The sequence below is a fragment of the Eptesicus fuscus genome, chromosome 12, assembly GCF_027574615.1.
Source record: "Eptesicus fuscus isolate TK198812 chromosome 12, DD_ASM_mEF_20220401, whole genome shotgun sequence".
In the NCBI taxonomy this organism is placed as follows: domain Eukaryota; kingdom Metazoa; phylum Chordata; class Mammalia; order Chiroptera; family Vespertilionidae; genus Eptesicus; species Eptesicus fuscus.
This window is the reverse complement of record NC_072484.1, coordinates 690,615-714,871: the sequence shown is the minus strand read 5'-3', so window position 1 is coordinate 714,871 and position 24,257 is coordinate 690,615. Positions and strand designations below refer to the sequence as shown.

Below are 24,257 nucleotides of genomic sequence, written 5' to 3'. Positions count from 1 at the left end.
AGTTCCAGAAGCTTTGTCTGAGGTCTCCCTGGCGACCCAAAAAAGCACATCTTCAGTGGGCCCAGCGCCAGGGCAGAGTGCTGGGCCTGCGCATCTGGCGGCCGAATGTGCTTATGTAAAGACTGAGGTGCTTACATCTGAAATCCACCTCCCTGATGCCCCCGGGGCCTGGTGTCCCGGCCGCTCAGTCTCACTTGTCCTGGGTGAACTGCCCCAGCGTCCTGGGACTGATGCCCGACGCCCCCAGGAAGCAGGTGCAGAGCAGAGCTGGGCAGCAGGTCCCACGTGGCCCAGGGGCCGGGAGGAGAGAACACCGGGATTTAGACACTGGGGTCTGCACCCCTCTCGGGCATGAGGACCCCTGTCCCAAGTCAGGTCCCTGTCTCGTGCCTGGTGAGGGGTGCAGCCCTTCAGCTCCTGCACGGCACTGCTGCCTGGCTGCCACCAGGGACTCTGACCTCTGCCACAACGAGGCCCACTCGGCTCCAGACTTCACTGAATCGTCCACTCACTTCTCCCAAGGCCCTGGTGACCCAGACACTGGCCAGGCGGGGCACCGCTGCCCTGCCCGTGGCTGCCCTGCAGAAGGGACTTGGACCATGGACAGCAGGAATAGCTTCCTCCTCCTGCCTCGACCCCAGAGAGGGGACACGGTGTCCTTGCCACCTCCACTTGGAGACTGAGGATTCCAAATCATCACAGCACCCAGGACCATGGTGCCAGGGTCAGGGGGACCCGGGGTGGCACCCAGCACTCTGCCCTGGGTGATACTAGGCCCCCAGGACCGTCCCTCTGGGGCAGCCCCTACCCCTCTGGCCAGAGGGCCCGTGCATTGTGGGTGAGAGAGGCCCATTGGCTGAGCTGGCCTCCCACAGTTGGAGAGAGGAGTCCAAGGGCAGGCGGTCTGTGGAGGTTCCCCTCGGCCTCCTCGGGGCCCCACCCCAGCGCCATACTCTGAGGCCCCGGAGTCGGCCCTGGCAGGCTGTCCTCACAAACTCCCAGTGCCCCCGGGGACCGACGACCCCTGCAAAGAGCTTCCCGGGAGCCCCCAGGACCCTTGGAAGGCAAACATCTGAACTCCCCAAACCCAAAGGTCCCTCCCTCCTGGGGTCCTGCCCCCCCAATCTCCTCCAAGCAGGACCAGGTCTAACAGCTCCACTTCCCAAAGACCCCTGGACACAAAACTTAGGTTTTCACCAATTCATCAAAACAAATCAAAAGAGCCCTAGCCGGTGTCGCTCAGTGGATAGAGCATCGGCCTGCAGACTAAAGGGTACCAGGTTCAATTCTGGTCAAGGGCACATGCCTGGGTTGCAGGCTTGATCCTCAATGGGGGTGTTCAGGAGGCAGCCAGTTAATGATTCTCTCTCATCATTGATGTTTCTATTTCTCTCTCCCTCTACCTTCCTCTCTGAAATCAATAAAAATGTTTAAAAATAAAATAAAATAAAGCCCCTGCTTAGGCCCACCTGGCAAGTGAGACTCGCATGGTTGTGACTGGCCTCTGTGGGGTCAAAGAGAGCAGGCCCGAGGACCAAGGTAGGCGTGGTGTCCCCACACTCGGGGGTGGACAGGCAGGGGCCCGGGATCCCACAGGGAGGAGGCGGGCTGAGAGGGCCGAGGCGTGGCCCGGACGTGGGGACGCTGGGACCTGTGAGGAGAGGGCAGCCACGCGCTGGGGGCACTTCAGTGCGGCTCAGGCAGCGCCGCCACCTTCAGTGAGAACCAGCCTTTTCCGGTCGCTGCCTCCTGGGCAGGTCCCAGCCAGAGCCACACGGGCTTCCCCGGGAGGCAGCGGACAGGAGGCGGGGACAATCTGGCAGGTGCGAGGCCCCGTACAGTGCAGGGACAGACCACAGAGGCTGCGTGGCCCCAGGGGCCCCTAGATCATGCCGGCCAGCCAGGGCGGCAGGAAGAGGCCGGCGGTCCCCAGCAGGCAGACGATGACGAACACCCAGAGGAAGATGCGGTCGATGACCATGGCCACGTACTTCCAGTCCTCCTTCACCTGCAACGCAGACATGCATCTCACAGGCAGCAAGAACCCTCTAGGACCCGGCGCTTTGCGTGACAGGTTCGGTTTCCATCCTTGCCCCTAAGGCCACCAGGGCTGCGGGCGCACCTGCTGGGGAGCCGAGTGGGGAGGGTGCGGAGAAGCCACATGTCCGCTGAAGTCGGGTTCAGAGGGGGCAACACCCTCGAAGTGGCCAACATCACGGCTGCCGTGGGAGACGGGTCTGGTGCTGTGCCTGGCAGGGTGCCTGAGCCCAGAGGCCGGTGGGGGGGGGGCGGGGAGGGTGCAGGGGGGGGTTCTATGGAGGAACACCAGGGTCCAGGCTGCTTCACAGTGGAATTTGCTCCAGGTTTGCTAAAGCTGAGGGGATGCCATGGAGGCCATCCTGTGCATCCCCATTTTTCAAATGGACCAACTGAGCCCAGAAAGAGCTACTTGCACCCCCTGGCCGCACGACAAGGGCCAGGAGCACCCTGAGTGACAAGGCCTGACCTCTAACAGGAGCCCCCAGGGGCCCAGTGTCTGAGTGACAGCTGAGGCCTGACTGCCCTCCCCTCCTGGGCGGGTGCTCAGGAGTCAGCTGCCCAGGGGGCCCGAGGTCCCTCAGAGATCAATGGAGTCTCTCAGCTCTGTCCCTTAAGCCCAAGGGGTGGGGCACAGCCCGGGTGCTGTGAGCAGGAGGAGGAGGGAGGGGCCAGGGCTCAGGGGGAATCCTGAATGCTGAGGCCAGCGGGCGGCCATGGACGCAGCACGCAAGCATGCCGAGCACGTCACCTGCGTGAGGGCCGATGATGAAGGAGGCGGCACTGTCTTGTCTGCAGATGGGGACCCTGAGGCACAGAGTGACTAGGAGGGGGAGCAGCCCCAACCCCACCCGGCCGCTCTGAGGTGCTGGCTAACCCTCCTCTGGCCTTTGCCTCACAGCGGGTCCTGGGTGGGCAGCCTGCTGGCGCCTGCGGGACTGGGAAGGAAGCAGCATCGGGGCACTAGTGGGTGAGACAGGCCGAGCGAGGGCAGGGCTCAGCGCCCATTGTGGAGCGCCGAGGAAAAATGGATTCTTCATTGCCATTTTCTGCTCTGATTTTTAAAAATAATCAGGTGTCCTGACGGTTTTAAACCAAACCTAAACAGAGCTGTTTGTTCACAGGAAACCTGAGTGCACAGGGTCACTTAAAAATAAAAAGGCCGCCCAGGACCCTGCTGTGGTGGAGGCACGCTGTTCCCTGCCTCTCGCCCTGCTGTGTGCCCCATCCTGAGGATGAAAGGCCAGCACGGACCAAAGCCACCATGGCGTGCAGGTCGCTCAGGCAACTAGTGAAATCATGTCATTTCCCCAGAGCCGGTGACGCAGGGAGCCAGGCCACAGGGAGCGCACTGCGGCGGACACGGAGCAGCTGGCCAGCCACAGGTGGGGCTAGTGGCCCCTCCCGTCGGCACCTCGGTCCTGAAGCCTAGAGGGGTGTCCCCGGGATCTGCTCCACAAGCTACTCTGGGCGGCCTGCCCCAGCTCCACCCCAGGGACCTGGCCATCTGGGGGCTCAGGGAAGAGGGAGCAGGCCGGGGGCAGGGGGGGCTTGCCAAAGTTGGCAGCCTGGGTCTGGGTCCAGTTTCTCGGTTTTGTCACCAGTCACTCCCTCCTTCAGAGTGTCTGCTCGTCCCACCAGGGCCAGGGGCACCTCCGATGCACCAGGGCAGGGGCTTACCGAGAAGTCGGTGTCTTCCGCCTTCAGGTGGTCTGCGATGTGCTGGACACCCTCAGCAGCCCGTGTCAGGGCGGGCGGCAGGGGCAGGCGGTGGGGCGGTGCTTTGGGGCTGAGGGCTCTGAACGCTGTGTTTGAGGACCCCGTGGACGGCTCCTTGCACTTACATTTGCAGGGAGAGGCCTGGTCTGTGGGTGGGAGCTCAGCCCAGGAGGGAGGGGAGCTGGCCACGGGGCCGCTGGCCTGGGAGGCGGCCTCGTCTTGAGGAACGCAGTACTGGATGCTTCGAGACCGGCACCGGATGCCGCCCTCCGGTGCTTTGTTGGGGCTGGACATGGGCTGGGTGCTCAGAGACCGGGCTTTGGCGAGCCCCGGGTCCCGGGTGCTGGTGGTTGGGCGGCAGGGGCTGGCTTTCTCGGTCTCCGCTGGCTGCAGAGTGGGCACCTGGTCTGAGGGCGACGTGCAGGCCGGCTGGGGCTTGCCTGGCGCATCCAGGGGAGCACAGAAGGACGGGGTGGGCGAGGGGCCCCGGCTCTGGACTTTGCTCATGAAGTTGGGCTCCTCCTCGGGCCCCGGCCAGAAGCGAGGGGCACTGGCCATCCTGTGCACGGACTCGATGAGCCGCCGGCAGTTGCCCTTGACCGCGGGCGGCCGTTCCATGAAGATCAGCCGCGGCACGACGTCCAGGAAGACGCGGCGCACCCAGGCGGGCATGCGGTGGGTGCGCGGCGAGCGGTGGTGCACGTTGAGCACGAAGACGGTGACGATGATGGAGAGCGTGACGAAGATCATGGTGAAGAGCAGGTACTCGCCGATGAGCGGGATGACCAGGGAGGTGGAGGGGATGATCTCGGTGATGAGCAGCAGGAAGACGGTGAGCGACAGCAGCACGGAGATGCACAGCGTGACCTTCTCGCCGCACTGGGAGGGCAGGTAGAAGACCAGCACCGTGAGGCAGGAGAGGAGCAGGCAGGGGATGAGGAGGTTGACCGTGTAGAAGAGCGGCAGGCGCCGGATGACGAAGGCGTAGGTGATGTCGGGGTACACCTCGGCGCAGCACTCGTACTTCCTGGTGTTGTAGGTGCCCACGGCGTCCATGATGACCCACTCGCCGCTCTCCCAGAAGCCCAGCCGGTCCACGTGGCTGTGCATGCTCACCAGGTCGACCTTGGCCTTGTCGTAGGTCCAGGACCCGAACTTCATGGTGCAGTTCTGCTGGTCAAAGGGGAAGGAGGTGACGTCGATGCTGCAGGAGCTCTTGTAGATGGCGGGCGGCCTCCACTGCACCCGCCCGTCGTGGAACAGGTGGGCCTTCGTCAGGTGGGTGACAGCGAAGTCCCCGTCCGCGCTGGGTAGGAAGAGAGGGGTGAGGCCCAGGAACAGGCGGCCCTGACGCCTGGCCCCCAGGGCGCCTGCCACACACACACCTGGTTGCGAGTCTGGGCCCCGGGCCGGTGTAACCTGGCTATGCCACTCTCAGCCTCAGTTTCTCCACTAGGCCCAGGCTGTCCACTCTGACCTGGTGTGGCCCACACACAGGAGGAGGCGGCAGCCATTCCACAAGCCCCTCGGGCAGACCTGCCACCTTCGGCTCTGAAATGCTCACGGGAAATCTCTCCTCGGCCCCATGAAACCTGCACTCACCGTGCCGCCCGCCTCATGCTGGTCTCAGCGGCCGGTGAGCCCAGCCCTGCAAGGTCCCGCTCTGCACGGGGGGCCCGCACCTTGCCGGGCAGCAGGAGCAAGGCTGTGACCCCCACAGCCAGGCTGGGACCCTCCCGCTGGCTCCTCTGTGCCTGGCAGAGATGAGCACGGCTGGCAGCTTCTGGTCCCGCCCACCCCCGCAGCCCGCAGGCTGTGGCATTGGGGTTGGCGTCCAGCCGGAAGCCCTTCTATGTGGGGCTGGCTGTGTGGGGCTGTGGCTGGTCCAGGCTCCTGCTCCGGGCCCTGAGATGCCCCAGGACTGTGACACCCTCTGCCCCAAAGGGACCCTGTAGAAAAGCCTCAGTGGACAGCACACCCTCACTGCATGACTTCCAAACCAGGGGCGCTCCAAAGCCATCAGAAAAGCGGGGCCTGCCCTTGCCCTTCCCCTCACCTATCAGCTCAGCCTGGACACGCAGCCGTGCTCAGGTGCACATGTCTGGCCAGCAGCCACCGCTGCCTCTGGAAATAGGCCTCTTCAGCGGCTGTGGCCCGGCCAGCATCAGCCACCAGCTCCTCACCCTCCCTCCCTCCAGGCCATGTCCAGAGTTGGCGCTGACCACAGCCCCACAGAGAAGCTGGTGTCCACCCGCTACCTCCCACAGATCCTGGCAGGGAGGACAGGGGGAGGGGTTGGGGGCAGCCCCCTCTCTCCTGGGCTGCAGCCTGGGGGGCGTGCACAGGTCCCAGAGACATGGGAGGTTTCTAGCTCTCCCGGGAACAGGACGCTCCCCTGGGTCCCAGAACGCTGAGCTGATGTGTGTTCTCTGGATCAAAGGTCCTGGGGGGAGGGGGGGGTTGTTGTCTTGGGGAGTTGAGCGTGGACCCCAGGTGGCTGGGTGGCTGGAGGACTCAGGGTCATGGTTCAGACCAGTGGTTTGTGGAGAGCAGAGAGCTTGCCCGCCCACTCCCCTCCCCGACCCCACTAATGAATCCCGAAACCATCTCCCAGCTGCCTCACATGCCATCACTGCAATCAATTACGTTGGAAGAGGAGCCCAGTCATTCTTAATCAAAGAGCAACCCTTTGTAGGTCAGGCCCAGCGCCCCCAGGCAGGAGGGGCTGTGTGCTGGGCTGTGGGGAGGCAGGGGCTGCGTTCAGATGGGCGGCAGGGGGGACGGGAGGGGGAGGGGGGGAACTAAGTGCTTGTCTTAGAGCAGTGGTTCTCAACCTCTCTAATGCCACGACCCTTTAATACAGTTCCTCATGTTGTGGTGACCCCCAACCATAACATTATTTTTGTTGCTACTTCATAACTGTAATTTTGCTACTGTTATGAATCGTAATGTAAATATCTGTGTTTTCCGATGGTCTTAAGCTCTACAGCAGCGGTTCTCAACCTGTGGGTCGCGACCCACAGGTTGAAAACCGCTAGCAGGGTCGCCTGCGGTGAGGGCTTCGGAGATGAAAGGGGGGACCGGGCCCGAGAGCTGGACCGGGCAGGTGCTTGAGAGAAGCCTGCATGTCTAGACTTCTGGAACGAAGAGCAGCGCGTGGGGCAGGGGACAGGTTCTGAACATGACTCCAGATTGCGTGGGAGCAGCTCTGGGGCCTGCAGTCGTGGGGGCAGTGCCAGCCCCTTTGCCCCGCTCCCGGGGAGAGAGACCAAGGTGGAGCCAGGAGGTGGCCACCCCAGGCGCCCATGCCGCACCCAGGCCCCCGCTCTCCTAGCTGCTTTAGGTGAGATTCAGACTCGCCCAGCCTCGGCGGAGCTGCCACCGGCGCCCGGGACCCCAGCCCTCAGCTCACTTGTTGTAGAGCACGATGTCTGGCCGCCAGATGAGCTCGGAGGGGATGCGGATGGAAGTCACGTTCTCGTAGTCCCTGGGGTCCCAGCACAGCTTATAGTCCCGCCACTCCTGCACGGGCAGGAGAACGCACAGCTGAGAGGGACGGGCAGGGCTGGGGGCAGTGGCTGCAGCGCCCCCCCCACTCACCTGCTTCACCCACACATTCGTCGTCATCATCTGGTTCTTCTCGTCCTAGAACAGAAAGGAGGGGAGAGGTGGCGGGGCCCGCAGCAACAGGCCCCTGGCTCCCTGCCCTGAGCGCTCTCCCCCAGGCCGGGCCGGCCGAGCACCTCCTCTCCGGAGGAGCCAAGCCCAGGAGGGAGGCCCAGAGGCACTTAGGGATCTGGGGACAAGGGCCCCCAAACCTTCCCAGAAGGAAAGTGAGAACAAGGGTTGGCCAACTGTATAGGCAGCTGGGGCTGGCCCTCCCCCAGCTGTGGGTGGGTGTGTGGGGAAGGGGGCACCCCAGCTGTGGGTGGGTGTGTGGGGAAGGGGGCACCCCAGCTGTGGATGTTGTGTGTGGGGAAGGGGGCACCCCAGCTGTGGATGTTGTGTGTGGGGAACAGGGGCACCCCAGACGACATGCATTGCTCTGTCACAGCTGGGCAGCCCCTCTGCTTATGGGCCCAGGTGAGCAGGCTCCTGCCCCCTCCTGCTGCCTCCAAATGCACCTTGGTGTGCACCGGGCCCATCACTGCCCAGACTCCGGTCAGGGCGGCCTTGTGTCCCAAAGGCACAGGCCTAGCCACTGCTCCCTCTCGCTCCTCCAGGGGACAAGCCCCCAGTCAGCCGGTTTGGGGAGAAGAGACCATGTCCCCACTCAGCTGACCCAGTGAAACACCCCCAGAAAAGCATGTGAGGGGTATGTGTGACCTAAGCAGAGCAGGAACCAATGGCTGCCAATTCTGTCCCCCCCCCCCCCCGCCCCGGGTGGATGGCCTGCCCCTGCTAGCCCATCCCCGACCCCCAGGCTCCAGGACCTTCCAGGTGACAGCCTGCCTCCCTCCAGCTGCCTGCCCAGCCCAAGCATGCAGCGTCAGCCCAGGGCCTGGAAAGCACCGTGCCCTGGGCTCCTCTGCAGGCGTGAGCTCACACACGTGAGCACTGCGGCCAACAGACAGACAGCAAATGCATGAGCCCCAGGGGGGAGGGGCAGAGTAGGCCCTTCCACCCACCACGTGGCCCGGGCCTCTGCAAAGACGGCTCCTCAGCACCTGTGCAGGTGCAGGCTGTCCTCAGCCAGCCCGAGGCCCACAGCGGAGCCTGGGAGCTGGCCCCACCCTGCCTGGTGCTGCCGGGGCCTGGAGTCTCGGAGCTAGTGTGCTCCCTCCCTCTGGCCTTGGACTCTCCTGGACCAGATGGGGAGATGGGCGGTGTGGGGAGTGAGGAGCTCCAAGGAGCTGGCAGGCGGCCAGGCCGTGGTGCAGCCAGCGGCCACCTCCACCAGCCACCACTTTGAACTGTTCGCAGACCTTAGCAGGTTTAAGAGCCCTAGACTTGTTGCGCTGCTTCTGGCTGTGCCCCGGCCAGGAGCACTCTGCAGGGACCGTGGGAGGCCGGTGAGGCAGAAGGATGGTGAGGGCAGAGGTCTGACATGGCTGAGGACAGGGCGTGCTGACGGGGTCTCCCTGCTCACGGGGCCCTGCTGGCCCTTTCTGCCCCAGGGCGGATGGGCAGAGTAGGCCACAGCCTCTCCCACCTCCCAAATATTGCCCAAGTCGGCAATGCCGTGCTCATCCTATTTCACAGGGGCAGCCTGGCACCGGGCCCCCACACCCCTCACTAAGCCGACGCAAAGTTACAGTCCTGCAGGGCAGGGACGGGCATCTGGGAATATCTGTAGCTCCCTGTAGCTGGACAAACCAGGCTCCCAGAGGCCCCTCCTCGCCAGGCCGGACAGAGCCCACACACCAAGGCCCTCAGGATCCCAACCCAGGCGGTGTGCCCATCACCCAGTCAGATCACACCCGCAGGATGGAACTCTAAGCCCAGCAGTAGCCATTCGAAGGCTGGATCCTCCTAGTAACCCCTGTGGCCCCCAACCAGGAAGATAAACACCCCTCAGACCTATTTAAGACTCCCCCAAAGCCCGCATTCCAGACCTGCAGGTAATGGGGGGCTCCTGAACCAGCTTGAGGGCAGGTACTGCCCCATCAGGTGCACAATTCACACAAAAGCCCCACAACCTGACCTGGCACCTGCCCCACCCCACAGAGGCATCTTCTGCCCTTGGCCCCTGAGGCTGGCAGCTGGCCCACTGCTGACCACGTGGGGCAGAGAGGCCTGGGCCGGGGCAGGTGTGCACAGAACCGGCCTCTCCTCCAGGCCCCACCACAGACGTGTACTTGCTGGGCTCACACTCCAGGCCCACCTCCAGGCCCACGCGTGACAGCCAACGCCCAGAGCTCCCCCCTCGCACCTACCACGTCAATGAGCTGTGCGATGGACAGGCCAAAGTGGACAAGGACCACATCCGAGATGTTGGCCACGGGCCGGGACCACTTGTTGTAGCCAGAGAAGAGCTTCTTCAGCAGCCGTTCCTCTGCATGGACCCGCGTCTCCACGTGGCCGCTCACTGAGGACAGACAGGCGAGTGGCACAGAAGCAGGGTCCAGTGGCCCCGGGCTGCCCCTCCAGCCTCAGGCCAGGCTGTGCTCAGCCACCCTGCTTTCCTCCATCTCTCCTGGCACAGGCCTCTCACCTCAGGACCTCTGCACCAGCTGCCCTTCTCCCCCTCCCAGCCCCCTCGGTCCTTCCGAGCACGGCCACCTCACCCAGAAGCGGTCAGCTGTCCCCGCAGCACTGATTTGGATGCGCCCCTGTCGGGGACTGTATCTCCAGCCACCAGCAGAGTCCTGAGAACCTTGCCTCAAAGCACAAGGTGGGGAGTGAGGGGAGGCCCAGCAGGGGACAGAGGGGAGGGAGGGTCCAGCCACCGGGAGCCTGCGCTCAGTGGCTGCCAGCACGCCCAAGGCTAGCCCAGGAGTTACCATCTCCTAAGGGACACGTGACTGCTGACCTGACACCAGCCCAGCACCCTGCGCTTTGCCCTCCAAGAAGCTGACTGAGCCCCACGGGCAGGTTCACCGTCTGTGGTCCCATGGCCGCCCTGCCTCCCCGGCACGGGCATCACCAGAGGGGCTGGGAGGCCCTGCCCCTGCTTCTCCCAGCTTCCCCTGCTCACCGACTCATCTACAGGGTGTGTGCAGGGCTGTGCACGCCTGGGGTCGGTCCTGGACCCAGACCCTGCCCTCCCAGCCCACAGCCGGGACCTTGCCCCCTGATGCCTTTGACCAGGAAGGTGCAGCCACTCCTCAGTGGGGAGGCCAGGGGTTCAAGTCCCTCAACCCCCTGAATAGCAAGGTGGCTGCTCAGGGGAGGGGGGGTGGCTGAAACTCCCCCGCAGAGGCCACCCTTCTGACCCCCCCAAACCAGTAGCAGGCGTGCGGGCAGGGTCTGCAGGTTAATCTGGCCGGATGGGTGCGGGGGACGGGTGGTGAGATGGGGCCCCTTCTCGCCACCCAAGTCGGAGCTTCTGGGTCCATTTGCTCAAATAGCAGCCCCTAACCCCAAAACCCTTCCGCCCACATTCGGGAGGTTAACCCCGTTCTTGCCTTGCTCAGCCGGCGCCGCAGGACAGCCTCTGCGCCTCGGGGTCGGGGAGCCTCCGCGGCTGCCCCGTTGCGCGCACCCGCCGCTAGGGAGCCCCCCTCCCTCTGGCTCCGGAGATCCTGGGCCGCCCTGTAAGGGGCGAAAGCGGACCCCTCCAGCTCCCCGAAACTTACCGGGCAGGAGGCCGGCCCCCAGCAGCAGCAACAGCGGCAGCGGCGGCGGCGGCGCCCAGGGGCCCCCGAGCTCCATGGCGCACCGAGCGGGCTCTAGGTACGGGCGTCTCCGCACTCGGCCGCGCCTCTGCTCGGTGGCCCGCGTGCGCCCAACTTCGTGCCTTCCCGCCGCGCGGGCTGCTCGGTTCCCCCGGCCTGGCGGGCCGTCCCTTCCGCGGGGCCCGGTGCGCGGGGCTGTGGGCCCAGCGGAGCGCCCCGCCCCCTGCCCGCCTCCAGGCTGAGGGGGGAGGGGGAGAAGGGGACGAGCGGGGGAGAAGGAGGCGGTGAAGGGGGGAGGAGGAGGAGGGGGAGGGGAGGGAGAGGAGGAGGGGGGGAGGAGGTGGCGAGCGGGATGCGGGGGACCAGGGGCAGGGGGAGGAGGGGGAGGAGAGGGGGAGGGAGGCTGCCGGAGGCGGGGCAAGGACGGGAGGGGAGGATGCGTTGCCTAGCCCGCGCGGGGGTAAAGTTTCCCTCGTCCTCCCGGGGCAGGGGACGTGCCCGGGCCACGGTGGGGGCAGTAGTCACTGCCCGCGACCCGGGAACCCTGGCGCCGGTCGATTCCCGGACCACGAAGCACCGGCCGCCACCCCAGTCCCCGCTCTGCCCTGAAGGCAGCCGCGCGTCCAGCGGGCGCCCGGCACGCGTCTGGTTAACTCCATCCCCTCCGCCGGCTTTGCGTTTGAAAATCACACGTCCCTCGTCGCCTGCCCAGCGAGGCGTCCGGAAAAGAACCCACCCTCTGCCTGTCCCCGGGAGCCCGGGGGCGCGCTTCTGGGGAGGGTGGGAGCCCAGCATCCCCGCCCCCGCGAGCCGTGCTCTGTGAGGAGCGGCAGCCCCGCCGGAGGGATTGGGGCCCAGGTGCCGGGAGAACAGACCGCGTGCCCCGACTGTCTTCAACTCTAGGGGCCGGACTCGATGCCCCGCCGGAGCAGCAGGTGCCGGAGGAGCGGCGGGCAGGGGCCGGTTTGTGCCGGAGGCGAGGGCGCGCCCAGAAATGCGAGTCTCCTCCCCCGCACCCCCCGCGTTTCCCCCTTCCCGCGCCCGGCTCTGCGAGGGACCAAGCTCCCCAAACGGAAACTTGGGTCCCAGAGGGGGGGCAGAGAAGGAGGGGCGGGCGAGCCTCTTCGCTCCTCCCGCGGGCGCCCACCCCCGAAGAGGCAGAATGTCAGAGGCCCTCTGGGTCTCCCCACCCAGGCCCAGGTGCTCTGTGAACCGCAGGCTTCTCGCCACAGCCCCGCCCTCTCCCCATCGCCCGCAGCTGTCCGTCTGTCGCTCGGGGCCGGCACCGCAGTTCCACAAGCTGGGCCTGAGTGCGCAGACTCAGCAGGATGGCCGCTCACTGCCTACAGGCTTCCAGATGCTGGCCCGCCCTTGAGACCCACAGACCCATTGGGCTCCTACCACACTCCTAGGAAGCGGGCTCTTTGCTTTTCCCTGCAAATGGGTGAGGAAATGACACACCAAGAGGATAAGCCACGTGCCCCAGGGCACACAGTCAGTAGTGGGATTCCAACCCAGCCACCCGTCTTCAGGGTCTGCACCCTGGCCTCCGTCCAGCCACGGGCACAGCGTGTCCCAGGGCTGGCCCAGGCCCCTGATGAGACCCATGGCCTCCTTCCTGGAGCCCAAGGAGCCTGCCCTGGGGAAGCCTCGGGTCACCCGCGCCACCCCCCAGACCCTGAGCCTGGTCTGGTTTCTGTCCTGTTTGCAAAGGCAGGCCAAAGCCCCCCACGGAGGGCCCTCACACCCTCCTCCTCCTCAGCCACCGGAGCCCCACAGACAGGGCCAGACCTGCATTCCTCTGGCGTCTCTGTGCCCCGTCATGAGCCAGCTCTGTGCCAGGAACTGGAATGTTCCCCAAGAGAGTTGGACTGAACCAGGAGCTGGTGAACAGGCCCTGACTGGGTGCTAGGGAGGGGAGGAGGGCCCTGGACCACTCCTGCCCCCTAGTGGCAGGCAAAAACCAGGGTTAGACCAGCCGGAGCCCCCCTCCTAGGGAGGGTGGCGAGTGCTAGTGACTCCCGAGTGGGAGCGGTGCACAGCCCCTTCGTTTTCCTGTCTGTCTTGATGAGAAGTCCCCTACTCTACCCTGTCCCAGACAAGCCAAAGAAACAGTGCCGATGTGACAGTTTGCAGAAACGATTTCTCAATCTTTTTAAAAAAAATACATTTTATTGATTTTTTACAGAGAGGGATAGAGAGCTAGAAACATCGATGAGAGAGAAACATGGATCAGCTGCCTCCTGCACACCCCCCACTGGGGATGTGCCCGCAACCAAGGTACATGCCCTTGACCGGAATCGAACCTGGGACCCTTCAGTCCACAGGCCGACGCTCTATCCAGAGCCAAACCGGTCAGGGCGATTTCTCAATCTTTTATTAGTGGAAGAGCCAACTGCGCTCCAGCGATGTCAGAATGCCTGTGACGCAGAGGCCATCACCCGCTGGCAGTCCTGGAAGGCGAGGCACAAGCGGGGCTTGTCCCCTCACCCTGCGGCACACACTTCCCAGGTGAGGATGCTCCCTCGTGCCTCTGTGTCTCGGCTCGTCCTACAGGGCCTGTGAACGTCGTGCTCCAGGAGCGCTGGGCTGGGGTCAGGGAGGAGGCAGGTGCACGATGAGCTGGGCCACGCCTGGAGGAAGGGCGCAGGAACGTAGCTCCAGGGAACATGGACACTTACCAGGCCAGGTGCCTGGGAGTTTGCTTAAGTTCCAGGTTCTGGCCCCTCACCTTCAGAGACCATTCAGCCTGGACTATGTTCTCCAAACCTGTCATTTATGACAGCCATTTTCAGGCAGCTCTGATGCAGGGAGCCTCAGACTTAGCGTTGATTTGGCCCAAGGACCCAGCAGTCAGGCTGGGCCTACCCCTGGCCTGGTGGGTGCTGGGATTGCCCTGGGCTGGAGTCTGCACAGGGAGGGCCTGCGGCAGCTGCAGGTGGCCAGCACTGAGCTCTGCTTCCCTTCGCTTTGGCTCAAGCAGTTGAGCTGGTGGCTCTCCTGGCCATTCCCACAGCTGAGTTCAGCCAGAGGGCCTGGTGAGGCCAGCGGGCCCGCTGCTCCTGGAGCCAGCAGACACAGGACTGCCTGCGTGTCACACACACTCCTGTCCATCCTCACGTGGATTTGCGGATGCAGCTCGATTAATTGGCCTAGCTCCGTGGTCGGCAAACTGCGGCTCGAGAGCCACATGCGGCTCTTTGGCCCCTTGAGTGTGGCTCTTCCACAAAATACCCCGGCCTGGGTGAGTCTATTTTGAAGAAGTGGCGTTAGAAGAAGTTTAATTTTAAAAAATTTGGCTCTCAAAAGAAATTTCAGTCGTTGTACTGTTGATATTTGGCTCTGTTGACTAATGAGTTTGCCGACCACTGGCCTAGCTCATCAATTTGCACGGCCCTCTCTCCCCACCTGCGCCCCTGGAAATCACTGGTTTGGGGAACCTCGCAATCATCGAAGCCTCTGAATTAGTCTTACTCCAGACCTCAAGGCCCCTCCCCTGGCTGTTCCTGAACCGTTTCCAGGACAGGAAACCCTGGCTCACGGACAAATGAGACCAACTCTGCAGCGTGGGCACCTCCACCCCCCAGCTTCTGGCCTTTGTGCAGGACGTGTCCTCCCTCGGAGGGTGATCATGGGAGTGGGGCTAGGGAGCTAGCACCTCCAAGACCCTCCCCACATGCACCCCAGCCAATGCTGGCCTCTCTGGAGTGGAAAGTGTCTCTGCAGGAAGGACTCTCCTCCCCCCCCCCCGCTGCTGCCCTCTCCACTCTCTCCCTGTCCCAAGGACATTTCCATGGTAACAGCTCTTGACATAAACAGGGATTTGAATTAAAGGTGGGAGCTTTGGCTGGGCGCCCAGTCCAAGCCGCACAGAGTGTGTGGGGGAAGCATGTGGGGACCACGGGAGGTGGCCTGGGAGGGAGCAGAGAGGCCAGCAGCACCAGGACCAGTGGGGCTTCTGTGATGTCCTTTCACCTTTCACCCAGGCTTCAGCTACAGGGCAGGCAGGTCCTTCCCGCCCCGCCCAAGCCTTTGAGGTTCCTCCATTTCTTCCCTGGGTCAGCCACAGCCCTTTAAAACCCAAATACCCCTGAAGGGGGGGGGGGTCACAGGCAAAGCGTAGGGCTCCCTCATAGCTGAGCTTTCCAGATGTGTATTCTCTAGCCCCCTCACTTCTGCTCCATTACCACCTTTTCTCTCCCTTCCTAGGACTCTTCACCCCCAGACATCATACTGCATGTCTCCCAGGGGCCTCTCCCCCCACCCCCAAGAAATGTGAGTTCATGAGGGTTTTGCACAGAGTGCCTGGCTCTTAGCAGTGGCTGTGCACGTGTGCTTAATGAGAGAATGTGTGTGTGGGGGGGGGAGGGGGAGGGGGTGGAGGGATGGCTGGATGATTGGTGGGTAGATGGATGAATAGAGGCCTGTCAAGTGGGCACCAGGGAGGCCAAGCTCACGGGCCCCCACACATCAACCCCCGCTCCCCGGACCCTGTGCACTCAGCTGAGAGGATCCAGGTGTTAGGGTTGCCCTGCGCTTGCAGCCAGGTGATAGATACCCAAGAGGGAGAAATGGTGGCCACCGTGGGTCAGGCAGGAGCGAGGGCGCTGGAAATTGGGGGGTCAGAGCCATCATGCTCACCACCCTGACTTTCCTGTCACCTGTCAGGAATGGACCAGGAGTGAACTCAGTGGCTCTCACCTCTCTGGCCTGGCGAGGCCACCCTGCCCTCCCTCCGGTCGGGGTCACCGACCAGGCTGCCCCTGAAGCAGTCCCCTCAACCAGTCCTGCTGTGGGACCCTCCCCAGCACAGAGGGGACCCGGCCTAGCACAGCCCTAGGCTGGGCCTGGTTGCATTCTCTTTCGACTGTTAGGAGGCCCTGGTCTGGCCTTGGGGTCTGATCCCACGGCAGGAGCCCTTGTCTAGCACACGCTCCCGGTGAGACCTTGAGGGAAGGGTGCTGTGTCCAGCCTCCAGGCCACCCTGACCACTCGGGGAAACAAGTATCCTCCTGGGCCAGAAGCCTCCACCTGCCACCACACCCCTCGGGCCCGAGGCCTCCCTGCCCTCAGCACCACGGACAGCGCCCGCTCAGCCGGCTATCCTGCGCCATCTTGGCCTCTTTCTGGCAGCACAAGGTCGGAAAGCAGCTCCGCAGAAATGTGAGCATCGGACCACGTCTCCCCAGGGGCAGTGCCTCTTCCCTCGGACCGCACTCCCTTCCGCATACAGATGCTGTGCCTGTCTCCTGGAGGCCGCACAGGCGCTGTGACGAGGGGGAGGGGAGAGGTGGCTGCTTCCCAGCTTGGAATCTAAAAAGCACCAGTGTCCCACTTGCAGGGGGGGTAGACAGCAGCCCAAAGGCCGCACTCTCCCACGATCTGGGTTTAAGCCAGGCCCAGGGCCTGCTGCCCAATAGACCACACCTAGCCCAGCGTCCTTGGCTTCCACAGCCCCGGGGGGTGGGGAAGAATGTGCTCCCATGCTGGAGTCTCCATCTCCCTGCAGGTCTCCTCTCCCTGGGAGACCTTCGACCTTCGAGCACAGCTGGTACCCTACAGCTGACCCATCTCCAGGCTCTGTATCTGGGCATCGGTATTGATCCCCCACTGGCTGGGCTCCCAGCTCCCAGCTCTAAGTGTCCCTGCCGCCACCCCCACGCCCCCTGCCTGCCTCTCCGCTAAGCAGTTAATTACCGATGGACACACTCCAGAGGAGGCCCAGCCTCCAGGTGGACACTGCAGAGTGAAGACTTCTTGTAAGAAGGAGAACGATGCGCGCTGGGTCTGTCTCCAGTCTCACCATTGACCCAGCAAGCAAGCGAGTGGGGCATAAGCGCTGGCACCTCGGAGCCTGTTCCCTCAGCTGTGAGCCCGTCGTGAGGACGGACTTGGCGCCGCTGCGTGTCTGGAGTTGCTGAGTCGTCACTGCCACTGAGTCACTATTGTGCAGGAGTCACCTGGCAGTTCTCCTCTGCTCCTTCAAGGGGAGGTCCCTGTGCCCACGGCCAAGGGGCCCTGCAGCAGCACAGCTCAAGTGCCTGCAGAGCTCACGGGCCAGGCCCCGGCTGCCGAGCGGCTGGTGTGGGGCTCCATCCTGGCAGCCGAACGCAACCCGAACCCGAACCCGAACAACAGGTCTCTGACACCTGCCGCCCCTCAAGCCAGTGGCACAGCCAAGCCCTCGGACGGGCCCCTGGCCTTCGCTCTCTGTGAATAAAGAAGTGTGTCCTGACAGGCCACCAGCACAGCCAAGCCCTGTCCCGGCCAGCTGGCCGCCTGCAGCGACTCCCATGCAGCTCCCTGGAGGAGGGGCCAGGACAGGAGAGGGAGGGAGGCCAGGGCTGCAGTACTCTGCTGTGGCTGGAGCTGCTGAGCGAGCGGAGGCCGCTGTGGCGGAGGGCAGGCCTGGGTGGGGGAGGCCTGAGTGACCCTCCAGGAGCTCCCAATCCTCCTCTTCCTCCTTCCAATCCTAGCCACCTGCTCTCTCTCAGCCCCAAACCTGGCACCAGGTAGAGATGGACTCTGCCTGGAAGACCCCATCTGTGTCCATGAGATGCTGTCCCCAGGACTGAGACCATGAGACCCCCAAGGCCTGGCTCCTCTGAGCCAACGGAAGAGCCACATCAGGATTTGGCCAAAGTCCCTCCTGCTTGACGAGGTCTGAGCCCCCAACGAATGCCCCCATTTGGATTCTCATCACATCATATTGCGACCCCGCCCTTTGGCGTGTACCCTGCCCAGACCAGGCTTGGCCGCTGCCCGTGAAGTCCCCCCACTGCAGGCCTGGGGACCTCCAATGGAGGGAGGAGCCCTCCTGGGTTGGAAATCGGGACCTGCCTCCTGCTGGCCCCTGGGCCCGACCACCGCCCTGAGCAAGGAGGGCTCAGTGCCCTGCAGACCTGGGGCTGAGCTAAGGCCCCTCTCCAGCTTGCACCCTGGGGCCCCCACCTTTGGGAGGCATGTGTGAACCACATGACCTCAAGTTGGGAGGCTCCAGCCCCGGCCCCTCTGCCACAGGATCTCAGGCCAGGCTCAGCCTTCCACCCGTAAACTGAGCAGCTGCCCCCCACCTGGGCTTGGCGAGCAGGGAGGTCCTCACAGGCGAGGGCACAGGAGACTCAGAAAGCTGACACCAGGCGGGGTGTTGGCTGGCTTCCCGGGAACAATGGCCTTGAGGTGGCGCTCAGGCCAGGTGAACCCTCCCTGCAGCACCTTCAGGACCAGTTTCCAGGGGCCCGAGTTCCCACAAACATGGGCTGGAGACGGTGACGGTGGGGTGCCCGGCCACACAATGACGGCCGGCTGTGGACGTCTGCCTGCCACACAGAGGCTGGGCAGAAGGGCCCGGAGGCCGTGTGGCTCTGGGTCTGAGCTGCTGAGGCCAGTGGAGGAGGTGGGAGAGGAAGCCCCTAGACCCCCAAACCAAGCCAGTGGGTCGGCTGTAGGCCCAGAGGCCATTTCCTGGGCAAGTTTGCTCAGGGAAGGAGTGTTCCCAACAAGGGGCCTGGAGCCTGACCTGCCCCGCATTTCCACCCCCATCTCCATGCCCAGCTCTCCTGCCTGGGGTGGGGGAGCTCCTGCAGGGAAGGCAGGTCCCCGACAGCCAGCCTGCCGACTCCAGGGGCGTGGACACCATCCGGTCTCCAGGCCCAGGGGCTAATTCCAGAGGCAGAGCCCCCCTGTGCCAGGCGACCAGATCTTCAAATCAGCACATATGGGGCGGGCAGGGCTCTCGTACTCCAGTCTTCTGACCAGCACTGACTGGGCACCCGAGCTCCTTAGGCTGAGGCCCAGGAACCGTCAGCATACGAGTGCTGCCTGCTGAGGGGTCCTCGGCCGACTACAAGCTCGGGATCGAGAGTCAGCCAGCAACACAGGAAGGGCCCAAGCAAGACCCGCGGCAATCAGGTGACCTCATGCATGAGCCAAGGCGGGAAACGGACTGAGTACTGCTTTGGTGACTGGGTGTCCTCGGAGGTCGGGCATATGTGACTGGGATGTGTCTTGGACATAAAGCGAGTGCGGAGTTCTGATCTGCGGTTCCATTCTCTTGGGAGGGAAGCGGCCAGAGAGGGACGAAGCAGATCTTGGGGAGCACGAGAAACCTCCAACATGGGGGGTTGAGTACATAGTCACAGGGAACCTGCTGAGGATGGGAAACGGAAATTCTAGGCCTAGGGAATACACTCCCCTGAATAGTCCATTGGGAGAATGCTGAGGTTCTGGGGAGGCAAGTTCCCGAACCAGGGACAGAGACATTGCTTTGCTTTAGTGGTTCTAATGCAGGGCATTCTGTGGTGTAAACTCAGTGTGCTGTGCGCGCCTGTGAGAGTGTTCCTGTTGGTGTTTACTGTCTCTTTGTTATTTGTTTAATTTGTTTAAAAAATGGGACGAGTCCCACTTTGGTGAAGCCCAGTTTGTGTGGTGAGGCTGAACACGTGACAGAGAGTGCAGGATGTCCCAGCAGCTGCCAAGAATCCTTAATCTATGGGGCTCTTCCTGCTCTCCCTGCAGGGTTCAGCCACCAGAAACTCCTAGCTAGTGAGGTTTCTATCTGTGTGTCTGCAATGTAGTTTTGGCTTTCTATCTTTTAGGGATTTTGGTTTGCTCCTTCCTTGTTTATGAATATAGGAACAAAGAATACAGGGGGAGATGGGATTACAGGCCTGGGGAAGTGATTGGGTGATTGGGTGTCCTCGGAGGTCGGGCATATGTGACTGGGATGTGTCATACAGGCTGGGTTGGGCAACAAGGTTAATACTTCCATGATAACGGGCAGTTCTTGAATGAGATGGACCGCATTCCAAGGGTGACTCCCAGGTCCCAGGGCCTGGGACTACCAGCCAGGTTGGTATGTCCTTTCTTTGAGCAGAAAGGGCATTCATGGTTAACAGCATAATTAATATTTCCCATAACCATAACTAGTTGCCAACGTTCTATTTTTCCCCCCATAACACTGGGAGGAACAGATCTGTAGAAGTACCCTCTAGCAGTGAAAGGCGGGGGGGGGGGGAACTCCTGTTTTATAAAGGAAAAGAAATAAAATAGTACTTACACATTAAAGCTACTGAAGGCTGGTGAGTTATCCCTGTTACAAAATTGATTAAAAAATGCTTTGGTTAACAATTGGCTTTAAAATCTCAAAGTTGTTAAGATATAAGTAGATGTCACTAAAATGAAGAATTCATGATAAAGCTTTTCAGTAATAATTATAAAAATGTTAATAATGAAAGTCCAGTCACTCAAGAGGAGACTGACTGTGCTCTCTGTTGGAGGAAGGAGCCAGTCCTTCTCCCTGTAAAAGTAGAGAAGCCTAAAAGAAAACAAGGGCAGACAGAGGAATGACATCCCTTGCCTTGCCTTCCCCGCCCTATGCAACACGGGGTGTGTGGGGGGGTGGACAATCCGGGGAACATCCAAGATGGCAATTTACAATCCCAGCCTCCCCCTCGGGAGGAGAGCTATCCTGATAAGGCTCCAACCAGCCCTGAGGCCACTGTGCCACCAGAAACCAGCTTTTCTAGGCTGTGAAAGGAGTTGGAGCAGTAAAAAAAAAAAAGGGGGGGGGGTAAAACCTCTGCTAGAAGACCCACGTGGCTTAGCTGACCAGCTAGACCCATTTTGGGGCCCACAAGTGTATATGTAGACCGAGTTAATGTCTATCTTTGGAATACTATTCTCAGGAAAAGAAGGAGGAATGATTTGAAGGTCGGCCATGACTGTCTGGGGAAGGGAGCACCTGGTTGGCCTGGTGTGCTTCCAGCAGATGTAAGATTTCCAAACCCGGGGGCCCCAGTGGGACCTTAACCAATGAGGCCCATATGGGACACATGAGAGATCTCAGGGAACGAATCATTAAAGGGATTAGGGAAGCAGTTCCCCCTTCTCGGAACCTAAATAAGGCCTTCAATTTTCAGCAGGGCAAAGAAGAGGGCCTTCCGAATTGTACCAAGACTAAAAGAGCAAATGAGAAAGTACTCTGGGCCAGACCCTGAGGACCCGTTGGGCCAAGGAGTATTAAAATTACATTTTGTCACCAATAGTTGGCCTGGCTTCTCAAGAAAACTGTAAAAGTTAGAGAACTGGGAGGATAGAAGTGTCGAAGAGCTGTTAAAAGAGGCTCAGAAGGGCATAGACCTTCTGTACAGAAAAGCTAATATAATGTTCACAAGTGTAGAACAAGTGGTCCAGTGAAGGGCTGGCCCAGAGGGCCAGAAACAGAGGCCGCACACTATGGACATCCCCCCAAAAGAGGGGGAGCATATGGGACACACACACACACACACACACACACACACACACACACACACACAGAAGGAAGGGACCCCGCACTGAACCTTTAGACCCCAAGGCCAGCGTTCTCACCCCCTTCCCAAAGAACAGTTTCTGTACTTAACAGTCCTGATATTATCAGAAGCTGAACTCATGTTATCACTAAGGGAAAATGTGGCCGTTTTCAATCCAAGCAGCTAAGGCCTGGGAACTGCAGTCCTAGAGGAGGCTGCAGCGCCTGCTTCCTGCCCTCGCCTTTTCTCCAGCCGCAGATGCCTAATTGGTGACTTAAAAGCTTTGGAGCATTGCTGGGTTAAATAAAAAAATTTTAATACCTAGGTATTTTGAAGTAACAGGATACTGAAACATTAATTAATCTGAGTTTGCCTCCTATGGAGAATCTAGAGGATAGATTTGAATCTATTAATTGAATAAAAATGTAAATGTATTACTAATCTGTGAAATGCTAAGTATTTAATTTGCCACCTAAAATTTAAGGTTTCTAAGAGTTAAAAATTCTAGCTAATGGGAAAGAAATTATATGATTTTGGTAACAGAAGCCATGAAATATGGAGATGCATTATTGAAATAATTAGAAAATTAAGTTGTTCTAAAGCTAAATGAATAAAAGATTTGTGAAAATTATAGAAGGATTGTGAAGAGAACTCTTAAAGGGACATTATAGGTAGGTGAATCTAAAGTAAGCTAATACAGAATTTGTTTAGACCTTTTCCAGGGAAAAAGTTTTCTGTTAAAAGGGAAAAGGTTTTTCCTATATTTGCCTACGAAGCAAAAGTTCTATAAATTATTGGAATAATTATATATTGTGATATTTTAATCAGGTACATAATTACTTAAAAAAGTGATCTTAATTGTGGGAACTGAGTTTTACTAGCTTATGCTTGTGTTTAATACCCTCTTGTCACTCTGAATGCTATATAATCTTTTGGTAGAATGGGTTTGACAACCTTCCTAGGGTTTGAATTTTAGGAAAAGTTGTTTTTTTTACCTAGAGCTGGCTGTAGGTGATTCCAGTAGGCCCTGGAATGCCTCAAGATCTTCCTACAGTGGAAACTAGGGACCAATTTCTTCAGAACTGAGTACTGGGTAGCTCTTCTACTTTAATCTCTCTCAGGTTAGAAGGCCTCCTGACCCAAGGCCCTCTGGAGTTTCCGGGTCATCGCCATCAACCGGAAGACTGTTTGTTCTAATCAAGACTTGGAAGGGAAGCAAGTTGGAACCCTCCTGGGAAGGACCTCACCTGTCTTGCTTACCACAGAGACTGCTGTTCGGACTGCAGAGCGAGGTTGGACCCATCACACACGGGTTAAGGGTGGACACACCTCAACTTGAGCAGCCATACCAGGACATATCCCCTTGAAATTGATGCTAAAAACTGAGCTGTCTTAATAACCATCATGTATTGAGTTCTCTTTGCTTTAGGGATCTGGCAAATTGTAGGGGCTTACAATGTGGGCTGGAGAAATGTGTACAATCTGGATCATGCTTACCCAGTTAAGTTATCAGTTATAGATAACTTGAATGACTTGGATATTTCAGCCTTTAGGTCAAAAGATTGGCTAGGACTAGAGTTAGGAGTAGATGTCACAGGACAAGATCCCCTAGGCCACTGCCACCACCATGCAAAGAGAAGCAGGACATAAGGGAACGAATGCCGGGTGGAATGGATTAGGTATTCTGTTCGCGCCCTGAATAAAAGCGACTGGAAGGAAGGCTAGTGGTCCCGTTCCCATTCGGATGGACCTCAGACAGTCACGGGATGGGATGTGTGCTTGCCTTGTACCAGGAGGAAACCACTGGGGAAACGCTTCCTGTAAGACTCGCCCTGTTGTTCCCATCCAACAGAGGTAAAGAGCAAGGACCCCCCAAAACAATCCGGCCCATCCTCCGATGTAAACTATGCCTCCTGCCTCTCAAGGGGGGGAACAGTGCTCAGAGTTTGTGAGAAATGTATCCGGATGCGTAAATGGCCGAGTATCCTCAGAAGCCCATCGTGCTGCACTGTCGGTACCCGTGCTGATGTCTGGTGGTGTCATGGGGGACCCTGACTTGGGCCTTGCCCAGCAGTTGGAGTGGACCTTGCGCTCTGATACAATTGGCTATCCCTTTCACGTTGGCACGTCGTAAACCTTCTTCAATGGACAGACAGACTAGGAAGAGGAGAGAGAGTCCGGGGGCTCCTTTGATCCCATATACACACAGATCCCATTGGGGTTCCAGGAGGGGTGCCAAGGAGTGTAAGGCTAGAACTCAGATTGCCACAGGGTTTGAGTCTGTCCTGTGCTGGTGGCCACTGTGAACAAGAATGTGGTGGATTAGTTATATTTTCTAGAACCAGCAAAGGCTTGTTAACGAGGCTCGAGAGGCAGCTAAAGGGACAGTGAGCAGCTAGATGCCAGCAGCAGGATGGCTGGGGGCACAGGTTGCCTTAGATACGGTTCTGACAGAAGAAGGAGGAAGATGTGTAACGTTGGGGCCAGTGCTGCACATTCGTCCCTGACGACACAGCACACGGACCGTCACTGAGCCTAAGGCACCGGCAGGTTCGGTGACGTGTGAGCTGGAGCCTGGGACCGAGGCTCCTTCTCCGATTCACTGGAGCGATGGCTGGAAAGTGGAAGGAGCGATGGTGTCCACCTCACCCCTTTGATTAGGAGCTACAGTGACGGGGTGTCACGTCATCCCATGTGGGGCGTCTTACCCAAAGGCTAATCGGAACCGCGTTGACCAAACAGCAAAGTAGTCTCCTCCTGGACACTGCAGAGCAGGAAGGTCAAGGGTGTCAGCCGAGTTTGAAGAAAAGAGTTTAAGTAAAGAAAAGGGGGGAACTGTGAGAAGAAACAAGTCAGCTTTCCTGTCAAAGAACAGTTTAGACAGCCGCCATGTTGGACTGCGTGACTTGGCAGCCACCATGTTGGCCCCATGACC

General features: G+C 60.3%; 1 protein-coding gene across 2 annotated transcripts; it reads right to left on the bottom strand.

Annotated features, from left to right (window-relative positions):
- Nucleotides 1-1,882: 1,882 nt before the first annotated feature.
- CHRNA4 (cholinergic receptor nicotinic alpha 4 subunit) lies at nt 1,883-11,070 on the bottom strand. 2 transcript variants are annotated; one of them, XM_054724001.1, is made up of 6 exons: nt 10,995-11,070; nt 9,633-9,784; nt 7,357-7,401; nt 7,169-7,278; nt 3,718-5,062; nt 1,883-2,008 (listed from the first exon to the last, which is right to left on the bottom strand). In XM_054724001.1, exons 1-6 carry the CDS (start codon nt 11,068-11,070, stop codon nt 1,883-1,885), a joined length of 1,854 nt encoding a protein of 617 aa, XP_054579976.1. The 2 variants fall into 2 exon arrangements, with proteins under 2 accessions (XP_054579976.1, XP_054579977.1); XM_054724002.1 differs by lacking the exon at nt 10,995-11,070 and having other exon boundaries at nt 9,678-9,746.
- Nucleotides 11,071-24,257: the final 13,187 nt, after the last annotated feature.

Coding starts and splice junctions, on each gene's coding strand:
- CHRNA4 (XM_054724001.1), bottom strand. CDS start 11,070: ATGGAGCTCGGGGGCCCCTGGGCGCCGCCGCCGCCGCTGCCGCTGTTG. Junction 9,785..10,994: donor GGGGGCCGGCCTCCTGCCCG/GTAAGTTTCGGG, acceptor GTCTGTCCTCAG/TGAGCGGCCACGTGGAGACG. Junction 2,009..3,717: donor CGGAAGACACCGACTTCTCG/GTAAGCCCCTGC, acceptor TCTGCGTTGCAG/GTGAAGGAGGACTGGAAGTA.